The 17,033-nt window shown below is 43.0% G+C and overlaps 1 protein-coding gene across 5 annotated transcripts in view; it reads left to right on the top strand.

Annotated features, from left to right (window-relative positions):
• Window positions 1–1,032, top strand: part of wwp2 (WW domain containing E3 ubiquitin protein ligase 2) — a 34,131-nt gene extending 33,099 nt beyond the window's left edge. For all 5 annotated transcript variants that reach the window (XM_041890086.2, XM_041890087.2, XM_041890085.2 and 2 more), the window contains 2 exons: window positions 70–142; window positions 303–1,032. In XM_041890086.2, the coding sequence (XP_041746020.1) occupies window positions 70–142; window positions 303–402 (173 nt within the window). In that variant the 3' untranslated portion in view covers window positions 403–1,032. The remainder of the gene's footprint in view (window positions 1–69; window positions 143–302) is intronic.
• Window positions 1,033–17,033: the final 16,001 nt, after the last annotated feature.

The raw sequence follows: 17,033 nt of genomic DNA, 5'->3' as shown, positions 1-17,033 counted from the left end.
TGTAAAATGTATTTTGACAGAAATGTAATTCCATGTCTAAGAATCTAACATAGTCAATTTTTTCCTTAGGGAGTAATGGGCCACAAAAATTCTGTATAGACAAGGTGGGGAAGGAGACTTGGCTTCCAAGAAGCCACACCTGGTGAGACTGACGTTTTCCTGAATTCCTTTCCCATAGTTGATTTATTGTTGATTATCGTTCCTATGATAACATCAATTAATTTTGTCTGTGTATGTACCCCTACTGAACACAAACTGATCCCTCACTCTTACTTTTCTCTCCATCTCAATCACTCACACAGCTTCAATCGTCTGGACTTGCCACCCTACAAGAGTCTGGAGCAACTGCGAGAGAAACTTATGTTTGCCATCGAGGAGACTGAAGGATTCGGGCAGGAATAAGGGAAAAATAAAAATAATCACGAGTGAGGGAAGGTGGATAGAGAAGGAAGAGGCATTCATTCAAGTAGTTTTTTTTGTTAATCACAGGGATATGAACTCTCCAATCATCTGTACATCTAGCCCCACTTCCAGATCATGTGTGGTTGGGAAACCATAGAGAACCATAGGACTGTGGGTGCCCACCTGTACCGATCCTCACACTAGGCTGTGGAGGAGGCTGGCAGGTACAAGGGAACCAGGGTCAGAGTAGGTAACAGGTGTGTGAGCTGAGGGACGGTCCAGAAAGATTAGTGTTATAATATATGGCCCTAAACCCTCTGTCCTGCCCGAAGACCCCACCCACTAGATCTGGAGCATGAAACAGGATAATGTCTTCAAATAATTATATAAACTGCAAATTGCAACAACAGCACAGCTACAGCCAGTATATCATATCTATCTTAAGAGAAATTAACATTTAAAAATGAGAAAGAGTGTGTGTGTGTGTGTGAATGGGAGAGAGATAGTGGTTATAATTAGTGACTTCTGTTAAGAGGATGGATTGGTGAGATGTGATTTTATTTCTTTTCTGTTCATTGTGAAATTCAGCATTACCTGTACATAGCTAAAATAAATTACTCAAATCTTGAAGTGGGTTGATTGTGATGGTACAAGGAACCAATTTTCTTAAAGCCTTGGTTAGAAATGTTTTACCTGAATCTGGTTTTGGTTATAATGTCATTCTAATACTAGAACACTGATTTGGTTATCCAGCCAGCCATGCTTGTCTGCTAACAGTATTACTGTGAAACACTGTGTTGATGGCTACCCATTTCAAACAAACTTCAACTGCAGATACTGACAGGAGACAATGACAAGGTAAGCAAGTGATAATACATAGTTACATATTTTGGGCACATCAAGCATTTCATGATAAAAATAAGACTTGTGCTGCTGAAATAAGTCGACATTCATTTTTTAACAACTCAATATTTACATGGATTAATGCATCTCAAAATGTACGCACAGTAGTGTAACAATGGTAAAACATCAATGAAGGTCCAAAACATTGTAACGCTTGGGTCTAGGCTGAGATTGAGCTGCCTGGGGCAGTTCTGGAAGCACACAGCCAGGGATGGGGAAAAATTACAAAATATTATTGCAAAATACCATAAAGATCAATGTATCAAAATAAACTACAGAATACTTGTATTGTATTTTAAAATACAGAAATACATTTGCATGGAGCCAGCCGAACAGCAACAACATTCTCAGTAAGGGTTACAGAAACGTTTTACTTGCTATGACTGTGATATGTGTTGTTTATCTACTTTAGTTGAATGCACTGACTGTGTAGCTCTCTTCACGACAACAGACACAGGTTGGTTCCTTGAAACGGGCGTTTATTGCCTTGCACGTCTTTTTCTCCGATGCATCGTGAGAACGTCCTCCCGAGTGGCGCAGTGGTCTAAGGCACTGCATCGCAGTGCTAGCTGTGCCACTAGATATCCTGGTTCGAATCCAGGCTCTGTCGTAGCCGGCCGCGACCGGGAGACCCATGGGGCGGCGCACAATTGGCCCAGCGTCGTCTAGGGTAGGGGAGGAAATGGCCGGCAGGGATGTAGCTCAGTTGGTAGACGGGGGTATGAAAAAAAATAATAATAATGTATGCAGTCACTAACTGTAAGTCGCTCTGAATAAGAGCGTCTGCTAAATGACAAAAAAAAAAAAAAAAAAATTGAATGAACACAGTAACGTTGATAAATTATACAGTACTGAAACAAAAGAATACAAATGGCGCTCGGCGCGAATATAAACAAAGTTCTACAGGTTGAACAAATACCTCGTTGGCTGCTTGTCCTAAAAAGAGGTTATTGAATCCTTAAATCCCTTTACTGTCTTTCTTGGCCTCTGCCATCAACAATTAGAACTCAGACTAAGATCTGCTTAAATTAGATTGCACACAGTCAATTAACAAATTCCGTAGCAGTAACACAACAGAGAACGTTAGTTCCGGGATGGAACATAAAAACACAAACAATGACCTAACGTTAATTTAACCTGTTACATCACATTTAAATTCTTACCTATACATCAATAAATCATGTATTTATTTACTACATCAAATAAACCATGAATTATGTATTAATCATGCATCGTGAACACAGCATCTATGTAACACAACTTACAGACTGTAAATCACTATGGATAAGAGTGTCTGCTAAATAACCAAAATGTTAAATTTATATGTGAAAATGAACATACCAGAATGAACTGCAAAGCAAATGACAGCAATATTTCCACATATATAACTGTCACCATTCCTGTGATGTTTCATGAACCTTGAAGTAAGCCTAGGCCGAAGTACCAGAGTAGGCCTACAGCTACATAACCTTGAGTGTAGAGTAGGCTTACATCGATGCAGAGTCATGATTTGCCATACAATTTTGACAAAAGATGTGCTCGTTTTCATAAATCCTTGTCGGTTCAGTGTGACGATAGAAAAATATCTAATCAGCCCTGAACTTTTGCATTGTCAATGGGCATGTGAGGAGCTTGAACACACCATTTGGAGGCAATACAGAACTTTTGCCTCTGGGGGTGCTCTTTAGCCAAAAGGAGTCAAAAATTGGCTGAAATATTGCGCAAGAATTTCCGGATTAGACAGAATGGTTTATGTTATACTTTTTTTAATGTCGTGAACACGAGATAAATCGTGATCTTGACATAAGAATGGATATTTTTTCTTCTTTCATATGTCCTCTCTGGAATTATGTAAGTATTAGAGAGAGAAGTGGTCTGAAAAATGTGCAATGCAATGAATGTATCGGTGAGATACAACTATAATAAAAGAGTATAGCTTTTTAATTAAATTAACTAACCACCACAGCAGGGTGCTCCTGCCACCATAGTTAGCTAGCTAGTTGGTTTAAAACTCAATGCTACTGCTGCAGTATGTGGGCTGCTGATGTGGTCCTCTGTAGCTCAGCTGGTAGAGCACGGCGCTAGTAACGCCAAGGTAGTGGGTTCGATCCCCGGGACCACCCAAAAAATACACAAAAAAATGTATGCACGCATGACTGTAAGTCGCTTTGGATAAAAGCGTCTGCTAAATGGCATATTATTATATTATATTATATGCCAGCTGTGCTACGAGTGCTTCAGCGAGTTGCCCAACAGAGGAAAGCCCGAGCCGGGCAGAGAGTGGACGCTGTTGGCCGCGATAGTAAAAGTTTGCGTCCCCGAATCAAGAGAAAGGTCAAATATAAATGCATGTCGTTGACATTGTTTCTTCCCCTTCAGTTCATAATACAAATATCAGAGAAATAACTATATATGTAGGCAACCCAAGCAAAATTGTACTTGATTTTCTATTAAAGTAAATGCCAGTACAATAAGGACTTTGTTTTATCTCCACTGTTGAGAAGGAGGTGGTGTCTTTGGGAACTGGCACCAAGTGTATTGGGCGCTTAGCCATGAGCTCAAAGGGTTGGTATACCTGCACAGCCCCACACTTACACACACACTTTTTCTCACACACATGCTCTTACACAAACACACACACATAAAGCATAGACAGGTAGTAGCTCACTCACCTTCTCATCCCATCAGGAGATATGCTTAATGACAGCCATGCAAAAGTCATTGCCAGGAGGGGCTGCATTAGGTGAGAGCGTGTCCAACCTGGTCTCATAGACTAGACATAACATAGTAAATGTAAATCTGGGACACTCAAATTAGTATGATACCTTACGTTTGGTATGGTTACATTAGACAGATGGCAAAAAGGCAAAAACAGAAGAAGGGTGGTTGGTCGAGATGTATGGGTGGGCGTATAACGTGAATGTCTAGCAGCCCAAAGGTTGCGAGTTCGATTCTCATCACGGACAACTTTAGCTAATTAGCAACTTTTCAACTACTTACTACTTTTTAGCTACTTTGCAACTACTTAGCATGTTAGCTAACCCTTCCCCTAACCTTAACCTTAACCCTTTTAGCTAACCCTTCCCCTATCCCTAACTTTAACCCTTGGTATCCTGGTGGGTAAGAGTGTTGGTGATAGATTAATTATTAACGACTAATTATTACACCCTGAAACTGTGTGAAATGTGTTAGAATGTGTGAGTGTAGGACCAGTAAAGACTATGACATTGAGCTACTATTTAGCAATGTGAGTAAGAGTTAGACCAGACAACAAAGGAGAACTGTCTAAACCAAGATAAAGGGGCCTCCCAATTTAGGGAGGAGAGAAACTGTTAGGCTTTTTGAGGAGTATGCAGGATATTGTGAGGATGCGATAACTGAAGTTTGCCACCTGGCCGAGCAAGGAGTAGGAAAATATAAGAACAGTGTGTGACCTAATGGTCAGGAGAGCAGAGGAAAACATGAGCTGAACCGAAGTGTGTGTGCTTACAAGATGTGTATAGTGGAAAAATACAGGCCGCCAAAGGGGGGGGGGACAGGATGTTTGTATGACGTATGAGTATAAAAGATGGACACTGAATTCTCAATGAATAAATATCTCTGACTATGCAGACCGGGACTCTGTCCGTTACTTAAATCCCAAAAGACTTACAACCTTTTGGGAGACGCACAGAGACACTGAAATAGTGTAGTGTCGAGTCAATGTTGCTAATTATTGCTGTTAAACAAAGGAGTCTGCTTATACTGAACTTTGATCATAAGTTTTATTCATATCACAAGATTTCAGCATAAGTTTACAGATGTCATGATCACCCGGAGAGCAGTGTTTCCCAAATTGTAATGGCCGCTCTGCTCTGTCTCCATCCAGTACTTATAATATTCCCCAAAATATGGGTGGCTCCCTCTACTGTCCAATCCCCTGTCTTCTATGGGGCGTCACCCTACAAACGGCTCCCTTTCTTCTAAATAAACATCCTCTCAGGTTCCACTTAAAACCTTATCAAAGTCATAATCTTAATACACTACATATTTCCCCCTTGAGACTAACTAAAAGTCTCGAAAACAAAAAAAGAATAGGATTATGACAAGTAACAATTTCTCTTATTGAGTATCTTTAACAATAAACCCAAAACACTTTTCTCTGGAGTGTAAATACCTTTCTATGAAATATGAACAAATCTTCATGAAGTGTGAATACATTACTATGAAATATGAACAAATCTGTGTGAGAGTGAAAAACCTGTCTGGCAGCCTTCTTTCCAAATATCCATCCATCAATCAAGACAGTAAAATTCTCTCACGGCCCCTCTGCCCCAGGCAACCACCTAGGTACTCCAGATCAATTCATAAATCTTTATCAATGCATTTGAAACTATGATGCAATTAAATACACATGAAAGCCCCAGCAAACAAAATACTATCCAAAAAATTTCCACACTAAGGCTGGTCGACCCATCGGACCCTACGGTGGATTATCTCTATCCCTGCCTAGACTCCATGTCCCTAAGCATTCACGAAATAAACAAAAACATCTAAGATCCCCACATGTATCCAATAACATCAAATATCATTCTACAAAAATTAATACAGAAAGAATATGACACAAATGATGTATTACACATGCAAATATGTCTATATATCATTGCAGACACTGGAATGTAGTCCACTACACTTCATCTCCTCAGCAGTGTCGACTTCCAATGCATCGTTGATGATGGAATCGGAACATTTCCACACCTTCCTTGTTCCATCTCCTCCAGTCCCTTCATATTGTCCTTTCATATTGTTCTTGTTTGAGTATTTCAATCTCTACATATTCCCCCAAATGCTTCTGGAAGAAAAGAAAAGACCAAACAGTATATTTTGCAAAACAACACTTTCAAATTAAAACATCAATATCAACTAAGAATATAAAATGATATAAAATGATATATGAATCACATTATCCTATTTCCCCCCTTTGATTCATAACAAAATACTAAAATCACACTAATATTGAAAAACATTTGAAAAATGATCAAATAATCAAAAAGGATATTTATCCATCAATACTCCTTCCAGTCCCACTTGTCCCTCTTCATCCAGATCAGGAACAGTCAACAACGGCATCTGAGTGTTGTCTTCAGGCATCACTACTCCAACCCATCTCAATATCATAGCCTTCTCAAAGGTCAGTAACAAAGTACAAAAGCAAAACATCTTCGACAGAAGATTAAACCCTCTTATCGTTTCATTTGCCAAACCCTTCAAAGTATAGGTAATATTATCAATATGATCTGCCAAAAATGTTACACCATACCATGGAAAAATCCCCACTTCTCTCTTAGACTTATCCTCCAATGATAGGCTTCCCAGACTATGAAATTCCTCTAAAATTGGTGCTGGAGCTATCTGCTCCCTTGTAATCAAATGCGATATATTTATGGCTTTAATAACTATCAATGTTGAAAGAGTTGAATTGCTTCTCACTGTTGTTTTAATATGCTGAAGTGTTGATGTCATTGTTGTTACTTCATCCATTCTCCCTAAAGCTTTGAACTCTTGACTTGTATTTCCATCTATCACCACTAGTGTCACTCCATTCACTCTCTTACTACTAACTAACATTGAAACTTAGCTTACTGTCCTAGAGTTCCTTTAACCCTAGTTCTCATAACTTTTTTTAAATCTAACTTTTCTCCTAACTTTTAAAAACCGATTTTCCACTGATTTATTCACAAAAGCCTTTACCACTAAATTTTAGAATATGTGATCGGGTAATCCCCACCTGCTTCTGACTTCTTTACACACAGACTTGGCAAACGACCGAACATCTTTTAGCCTAGTTTGAAATCTCTTGGTGTAGGAATGTAACCAAGAATAACAGTCACCCTCTGTAAACATTATTTTTCAGACAGATTGTGCACCTTCCTATCATATAGTCAATCTGTTCAAACAAATATGGTTCCCAAAAACCCTACTCCTTTATGATCTTACTATCAACCCCTCATGGTTTCTCCCAAAACAACAATTGATTCCTACTCTAACGATTTTTCTATTGTCTTCAAAACACCTGCTTTTGAAAGTCCTTCAATTTCTGGTTCAATCCCTTGGATTGCTTAATCTTTTAATGGATACTGATTCTTCTAAGGAGGTCTGGCTCCTAAAAATCTTCACTCCTCCAAATCGCCAAATTCTCTTTCATCGGTACGAAAACAGCTTTCTCTGCTTCTGTCATCATTTCTCCTATTTGCTTCTGGTCATAGTCTTCCGAAACCAACAAGGTCACCTGTGGCACACTCTTCTCAATCTCAAATTCTTTATTCAGATAATCATCTGTGTTTATCTTCATAGCTGCTCCTTGTGGTCCTAAAATAATGCAACTTGAGCTAAGTTGAACATTCTTAGGTTGATGACTCAACCATTCCTCTGAGTCTGGTTGGGCAGCATTCTTGAAATACTTGAGCGTACAATGAAATGGATATTCCGGAAGCCTCGCATCTGGCATATTTGCAACAATAAATCTCTCCCATATCTTAGCCTGCTTCAAAAAATCTTCACTGAGATTTCCAATCCAGAATACTGAAGACGAATCCATCTCTGTCATCATCAACAATTTGTAAACCTTTTCCTTTGGCACTTCTACCAGACAGCCGTCTGGTGTACATCTTATTGTACAGTTCAACTTACACAATGCATCTCTTCCCAACAATGCAATATGTATATGTTCTGATACCAGTATGGGTATTGTAATTTCTCTTTGATTTTTATAGCAGAGCTCAATTGGTTCCTTAAGAGTAATCAACTGTTTTACTCCCTCAAATCCCTATCCTAATTAGTTAATTTTACATAGTGAGATGTGTAACCTCTTTAGGCTGAACACAGATAAAAGCTTTTCCACTATCACTTCTCATAGTCCTTTGTTTTCACTTCAATTGTTAGATATTTTTCCTTCCTAATTGGTGCTACCAGCTGACACCCCCCTTCGGATCTTCTAGGCACTCTAGAATCCTTGCTCCTTTAAGGGTTCACCTGTCCTCCAGATGATCTTCACTTGCTCCTGTATCTTCCTCTGAAATTCTTTCTCTCCAGAAACGATCTATGGATATGAAACAACTTGTACCACTTGTTGTGGCTGGTACAATTGCATTTGACCTTGTTCAGTTGAAGCTGTAGCAGTGATTGTTGATTTGGTTCACCCTGATTCTTCATAACCAAAGCTTCTCTTCTCCTTCTTATTCTCCACCAGTTGTATTTGATTGAGTTTTCTGAGAGTTTCTTGGTCCTGCTCTTTCTTGTTGTTGACATATCAGTATTCTTCAAAGGTTATATTCTAAGTTCTGTCCTCGAAATATCATCTTCCATCATCTTCTTACTAGTGGCCTTTTTCCTTGGCCTCAATGTATATTTTTCTCAAATTCTTGGGATTCTTTTCTCAGCAGTTTCTTCTTCTGTATCTTCAGCTTCTTGAGTTGTTCCTCCAGTTCTTTTACTTCTCCTAAATCATTCGCTTTATCCAGGCATGATACGCATCGGTCTATATCTCTTTCTATTTCTTCTGTGCTAGTCATTGTTGGATAAAATCCTCTTGAATATGAAGCACCTTTAATCTCCAAGTCTTCATCTTTGTCTTCATCTTTCCGAACCTCATTCTTCTCTTAGTTTCCAGACATCTCGGTTTTTTCTTACTTCTGGAGTTTTGGATTCATTTTTATGGTAGTTTCTGCTTGTCCTCTCTCTATTATTCGTTCATCTTCATCTCTGATGCAATAATCCCCCTCCTGGATGATCACCGGAAGCTGAGGATAGACGTCCTTAAGCTCTACTTCTTTCTCATAAGGTGGGGGTCTTTTTGCTAAATCCGTATGTGAGAAAGGTGTACTGACTTCTGCCATTAGTTTTTCTGTCGCCTTTCCTTGTTTCACCATTCTCTCTATACCTTTGTTTATTTTATCCCTGGCATCTTTTATCAGTTTTTGATCTTCATTCTCAAACAACTTAAGAACACCCAGCTCTCTTTGTCTCTTTTCTTTACGTTGTTCCCTTTTTTTCCCTTTCTTTTGATCTGCTTTATGAATTGACAGAAGCACTTTCATTATGTTGATTACATCAGGGTTAAGAGTCCCTTCCACTGGCCATGGTTGTTCAATGTCAGGCCAACGTTTGTTCCATTTGCCGGATAACCTAGCAATACCATTAACTAAAGGATTACTATTTTGTACTATATCAACAGAAGTAATTACCTTCATAGTCCTTATGTCCTTTTTTCCCCATTGTAACAACTCTTTTATATTCCTTTATTGTGAATTATTTTATTATTTTAGAATATATAGCTTATAGTGTCCTCCCTTTAATTAAAAAAAAAAATCTAAATAATAAAAAGTAATCAATAAAAAATATGCATATTCTTCTATTTCCTATTTTACTAATTTATCAATTAGTGGCTATCTTACCACCTTCAATCAGGAAAAGTACAGGAAAGTAGACAACTTCAGAGCAATCCAAAAAGAAAACACCTATAATCCAGCAACACTACAGTACTCATAAACCCCATTATTTAATAAGCACCCAATTATCTTAATTTTACAGAATAATGTCAGTACTCGATTCCCAACACAACTCTAATCAAACCCACTCATGCACAAAAACTCCAATAAGCAATTACTTCAATTGATCAGTCTTTTGCCAAGTCTTTGTCAAATTGTCATAACATCAAACATCCTGTAGGGGAAGGCTTTGTAAACAGAACAGCACTAGCCTGATTCTCTTTTGACTTGATCCTGTCGCAGCAGCCTCTTGTCGCGTCACACCCTGTCACATGATGTACACGTCAGCACTTCCTCTCTTTCTCTCTCTCCTCTCATCTCGTTCCTCTTATCGTCTCTCATATGACAAAAGAACAAAGAAACAGACAATAATTTAGTAGTTTATGCAATCACTGAGTTACTTCAACCATTCAATATTCCTCCAGTCACATTCACGCTAAGAAATAAGCAAACAACTTAACTCAGGAATATTTATAGATAGCTCAATAACATTTTATTTTATTTATTTAATTATTTTTATTTTATTTATTTTTAATCCGTCAACATATCTCTCTCATTTATCAATTCAATAGATCTCAACAAATAGCTTCATCATTAAGCAACAGCCTATGTAACAACTAGAACATTCCATTCGTGTTCAAATCTCTCTCTGTCTGCTTCTGAGTCTGCGTCTCCCAGCACCCAGTGTAGGCAGTGGCATATTCTCCCTACGTAACTCTAAAGTCATAAAATCACACGCATGCGCAGTTCTTTCACCAATACGATTTCAGCGTGGACGGAGCCCTCAAGCAGCTCTCTCCCCAAGCCAAACAGAAAGTTAACAGTCCCGCTGTAACTCCGTTTTCTCCTCATAGCCAAACAATAACATTTAACAGAGCTCACAAAGCATAGAACTTAAATTCTACACACACAAACATAATTTAAGAGGCTTTATTCCATCTCAATGGCCCTCCAAGGTCACATGTTAGCATGTAGCATGTAGCATGTATGTAACATGTGGCATGTAGCATGTAGCAATGTAATCTACATTGCGCCAAAATTCCTGTTCCTTTGTCCCTAACTTTATGCTGCCGCGAGTTATGGATATTCTATGAGCGGTCACATCAAACATATCAGCTATAAGATGAGCAGTAACTTGCAATATAATGTATATACCACAGTCTCCAGTCCCCAGGACTCACCCATTCCATCTAACATGTTACAGGATTTCCGGCCCATCCTAGAGATCGCCTTGTTTAGAGGTCTTTCCAGATTCGCAATGTCCTAATTTGTATACATATACCTTGGCCTTATTCCCGTCAATCAATTGTTCTTGAATTCCTATTCAAGCAAAATATCTCTATAGACACTCCCCCCTATTTGCGCCGTTTACCAGTGCAAACAAATTTAGAATAGTTATGACAGACCCCTAGTCAACAGCAATAACAGCCACACCAGCACACACAAGTACTTTACACGGTACATCTCCCCAGCGCACACTCAAATAGCCTCCGAACTAACAAATGCCCAAAGTGGTGAGGAAACTCACCCTTATCTGGCCATGACTTCGGAACGAGAGTCAGCTTGGCGCCCATGAATGGAACAAAGGAGAGACGCAGACCAGTCCCTGTTCGGGCGCCATTTTGTAGTGTCGAGTCAATGTTGCTAATTATTAAAGGAGTCCGCTTATACTGAACTTTGATCATAAGTTTTATTCATATCACAAGATTTCAGCATAAGTTTACAGATGTCATGATCACCCGGAGAGCAGTGTTTCCCAAATTGCAATGGCCGCTCTGCTCTTCTTTGTCTCCATCCAGTACTTATAATATTCCCCAAAATATGGGTGGCTCCCTCTACTGTCCAATCCCCTGTCTTCTATGGGGCGTCACCCTACAAACGGCTCCCTTTCTTCTAAATAAACATCCTCTCAGGTTCCACTTAAAACCTTATCAAAGTCATAATCTTAATACACTACAATAGTTTGTTAAATAATTCACATAACAGCTTGGTCCTTCTGAGCTGGAATCCAATACCTGCTTCTGTTATTCCAGGTAACTCTGAAAACCGTCGACGGGCGAATGATCCATTCGTAAATAGAAAGTCCTGCCCTTTGACATTAAGGGTTAAAACAGGCCAGAGGACACCTGATTAATGACAGAGACGGTGACGGAATTCAAACCTACATTGAATCTCGGCTGCAAGGATAAGGTCAGTAGTCTTTATTCATTACTTGGTGAAATTGATTTGAGAACTTGCTAAAATATTGAAAAGTAGCAAATTGATCAATGCGTAGCCATTTTAAGTGAAATGTATGGGACTGTCAGGAATTATCAAGATTACATTGTAGGGATAAATTCCTCCGTAGAGTAGGAGATAATTCTGGGGGACTAGTCAACCTGTTGGTGGGTCCGTAACGATTCACGGTAATAGGCCATTACCAAAAGAAACTACCCGGTGTTGAAATAGAAGGAACTATTAAAAGTACACCTAAGGGATGTAACCTGTAAGAGATTATAGAACAGTCAACAAATAATCCGGGTTAAACAAATACAAAAAGTACACCAGAAGGAATTAAAATAGCATGTGTGAGAAATAGAATATTAGTAAAGTCAAAAGTCACAAACAACTGTAGATTTTGCCATAACTCTATCCATTTCATGAAACTGGAGCCTTACAAACTCCGGGTTACCGATAGTGTTAACCAATAATCATGTAAGGTTGTATACATGTGAGACCTAATATTTCCTCAAAAGTCACATCTATGAATAATTCCAGGTGGTTGTATAGAGAAGAGGGAGAACCCATTCCTGTTGTATGAGACTGTCAGGAATTATCAAGATTACATTGTGGGGATAAATTCCTCCGTAGAGTATGAGATAATTCTGGGGGACTAGTCAAGACTACATATACAGGAAGGGGTGGTTCCAGGTGGTTGTATAGAGAAGAGAGAGAACCCATTCCTGTTGTATGAGACTGTCAGGAATTGTCAAGATTACATTGTGGGGATAAATTCCTCCGTAGAGTAGGAGATAATTCTGGGGTACTAGTCAAGAATACCTATACAGGGAGGGGTGATTCTAGGTGTTATGGTGTGAAGCTGTTTTGAATTACTTGTTATATTGACTTGTTATATAGAAGAGGTGGCTAAGGGATTTTTAACAGTACCAACCATGTGTCAAGGGCTGATGTAAGTGTGGTGTGGAAGTCAGGCGCAGGACACCGAAGCTTAGTCCAACAAAGTTTACTAGTGAACCACTAGGAAAAAATACAATAAACGGCCTCAAAACACACAGAGGCGAGCGATTACGCAAAACTGTGCGTAAACACCAAAACAACAAACAGAGCAAACACGCAGCACAAACTGACATGCGAAAAACAACACACAACCTAACCAATACAAAACAGGCAACTTATAGAACACATAATCAGACACAAACGGACACAGGTGCAATAGACAGACAAAAGCAATCGAACATAGAAACATTCAACGGTGGCAGCTAGTACTCCGGGGACGACGAACGCCGAAGCCTGCCCGAACAAGGAGGAGGAGCAGCCTCGGCAGAATCCGTGACAGTACCCCCCCCCTTGACGCGCGGCTCCAGCCGTGCGCCGACCCCGGCCTCGGGGACGGCCAGGAGGACGCGGACCCGGGCGCGTGGGATGCCCACGGTGGAACTCAGTCAGGAGGGGTGGATCTAGGATGTCCCTCCTAGGCACCCAGCACCGTTCCTCCGGACCGTACCCCTCCCACTCCACGAGATACTGGAGACCACTCATCCGGCGCCTCGAGTCCAAGATGGTCCGGACCCTGTACGCCGGGGCCCCCTCGATGTCCAAAGGGGGCGGAGGGGTCTCTCCTATCTCATCTTCTTGGAGTGGGCCAGCTACCACCGGCCTGAGAAGAGACACATGGAACGAGGGGTTAATATTCTTGTAATCAATAGGCAGTTGTAACCTGTAACACACCTCGTTCAATCTTCTCAGGACTTTAAAGGGCCCCACAAACCGCCGACCCAGCTTCCGGCAGGGCAGGCGGAGGGGCGGGTTTCGAGTCGAGAGCCAGACTCGATCTCCCGGTGCGTATACCGGTCCCTCACTGCGGTGGCGATCGGCGCTCGCCTTTTGTCGACTGATGGCCCGCTGCAGATGGACATGTGCAGCGTCCCACGTCTCCTCCGAGCGCCGAATCCACTCATCCACCGCAGGGGCCTCGATCTGGCTCTCGTGCCATGGTGCCAGGACCGGCTGATACCCTAAAATACACTGGAAAGGTGTTAAATTGGTGGAGGAGTGGCGGAGAGAGTTCTGGGCCATCTCTGCCCAGGGGATATACCTAGACCACTCCTCCGGCCGGCCCTGGCAATAGGACCTCAGAAACCTACCCACATCCTGGTTGACTCGTTCAACCTGCCCATTGCTCTCTGGGTGGTACCCCGAGGTAAGGCTCACTGAGACCCCCAAGCGTTCCATGAACGCCCCCCAGACTCTGGAGGTGAACTGGGGACCTCGGTCAGACACAATATCCTCGGGGACCCCATAGTGCCGGAACACGTGGGTAAATAGGGCCTCAGCGGTCTGTAGGGCAGTAGGGAGACCCGGCATTGGGAGGAGACGACAGGCCTTGGAAAACCGATCCACAATGACCAAAATGGTGGTATTCCCCTGGGAGGGGGGAAGGTCGGTCACAAAATCCACCGAGAGGTGGGACCATGGTCGTTGTGGAATGGGCAGGGGATGTAACTTTCCCCTGGGCAAATGTCTAGGCGCCTTACACTGGGCGCACACCGAGCAGGAGGAGACATAAACCCTCACATCCCTAGCTAACGTTGGCCACCAGTATTTCACGCTAAGGCAGTGCACTGTCCGGCCAATACCTGGATGTCCAGAGGAGGGTGATGTATGAGCCCAATAAATAAGGCGGTCACGAACCTCGAGCGGAACGTACGTCCACTCCACAGGACACTCGGGGGGAGTAGGGTCGGTACGCAGTGCCCGCTCGATCTCCGCATCGACCTCCCACACTACCGGAGCCACCAGACAAGATTTTGGCAGTATGGGAGTAGGCTCGATGGACCTCTCCTCTGTGTCATACCGCCGGGACAGGGCGTCTGCCTTACTGTTCTGGGACCCTGGGATGTATGTGATCTTAAAAACAAACCGGGTCAGGAACATGTTCCACCTAGCCTGACGAGGGTTCAATCTCCTAGCTGCCCGGATGTACTCCAGGTTACGGTGGTCAGTCAGAATGAGGAAAGGGTGTTGAGCCCCCTCAAGCCAATGCCTCCACACCTTTAGGGCCTGGACTACAGCCAACAGCTCCCTGTCCCCTACGTCATAATTACGCTCCGCCGAGCTGAGCTTCTTAGAGTAGAACGCACGGGGCGGAGCTTGGGTGGCGTGCCGGACCGTTGCGACAGGATTGCCCCAATACCGGCCTCGGACGCGTCTACCTCAACTTGAAATGGTAAAGCGGGGTCCGGATGCGCCAGCACCGGGCCGAAGTGAACAGGTTCTTCAGTCTAACAAATGCCCTGTCCGCTTCAGCTGACCACTGCAAACGCACCGACCCCCCTTTAGCAGGGACGTAATGGGAGCTGCCACCTGTCCAAAGCCCCGGATAAACCTCCGGTAGTAATTAGCAAAACCCAAAAACTGCTGCACCTCTTTTACAGTGGTTGGAGTTTGCCAATTACGCACGGCCGACACACGGTCAACCTCTATCTTCACACCAGACGCGGACAATCGATAACCCAAAAAGGAGATGGACTCCTGGAAAAACAGGCATTTCTCTGCCTTAACATACAAGTCATGCTCCAACAGCCTCCTCAATACTCGGCGCACCAGGGCTACATGCTCGGCTCGGGTAGAAGAGTACACTAGGATGTCGTCAATGTATACTACCACACCCTGCCCATGCATGTTCCGGAAGATCTCGTCAACAAAGGATTGGAAGACTGAAGGAGCATTCATTAACCCGTATGGCATGACGAGATACTTGTAATGACCCGAGGTGGTGCTAAATGCTGTTTTCCATTCATCCCCCTCCCTAATGCGCACCAGATTGTACGCGCTCCTGAGATCCAACTTTGTGAAGAACTGCGCTCCGCGTAATGACTGCGTCATAGTCGCAATCAGAGGAAGAGGGTAACTGTACTTAACCGTGATCTGATTGAGACTACGGTAATCAATACACGGGCGCAAACCCCCGTCCTTCTTCTTCACAAAGAAGAAACTCGAGGAAACCGGGGAAGTGGAGGACCGGATGTATCCCTGTGCCAAGGACTCGGCTATGTAAGTCTCCATAGCCGCTGTCTCTTCTTGAGACAGGGGATACACACGGCTCCGCGGAAGTGCCGCTCCTGTTTGGAGATCTATCGCACAATCCCCCTGTCTATGAGGTGGTAGCCGTGTTGCCCTAGTTTTGCTGAACACAAGTGCTAAATCCTCATATTCAGGGGGAATGCGCATTGCGGGCACTTGGCTCGGACTCTCCACCGAGGTCGCCCCTAAGGAAACACCTAGACATTTCCCTACACACTGGGCAGACCACTCCATAAGAGCCCTCTGTTGCCACGCAATGGTAGGATCATGGGCGCTTAACCAGGGAAGCCCCAGCACCACGGGATACGCAGGAGAGTCGATCAGATAAAACTGAAAGATCTCCTCATGACCCCCTGCGTCGTCATCTTAAGTGGTGCTGTGACTTCTCTGATCAACCCCGACCCCAGCGGCCGGCTGTCTAGGGCATGAACAGGAAAAGGGACTTCTACCGGCCGAAGGGGAATTCCTAGCCTATAACAAAATTCACGATCAACAAAATTCCCAGCTGCGCCTGAATCTACTAGCGCCTTATGCTGGGAATGAGGTGCCACCTGTGGAAATCTCACAGGTATACTCATGTGACCAACAGAGAGCTCTGGGTAAGTGGGGCGCCTACTCACCTGAAATGACTCCCCGGTGCATGACCTGTATTCCCCTCTCCCAGGAGACCCTCCCCAGCACCTAGCCGCAGTGTGTCCTCCACGGCCACAGTTGGTGCAGGGGACGGCCCCCCTCGGGTTCTCTCTCCTCCTCTCCCTAGCGCCAGCACCCCCGAGCTCCATGGGAATCAGCTCGGAGGTGCTGGAGGGTGGAATGGACGACCCCCACTCGGGACGTCCGCGGGTAGCCAGCAGGGTGTCGAGACGGATGGAAATGTCCACCAACTGGTCGAAGGATAGG

The sequence above is a fragment of the Coregonus clupeaformis genome, chromosome 29 (genome assembly GCF_020615455.1).
Source record: "Coregonus clupeaformis isolate EN_2021a chromosome 29, ASM2061545v1, whole genome shotgun sequence".
In the NCBI taxonomy this organism is placed as follows: Eukaryota; Metazoa; Chordata; class Actinopteri; order Salmoniformes; family Salmonidae; genus Coregonus; species Coregonus clupeaformis.
This window is presented reverse-complemented; position numbering and strand designations above follow the sequence as displayed.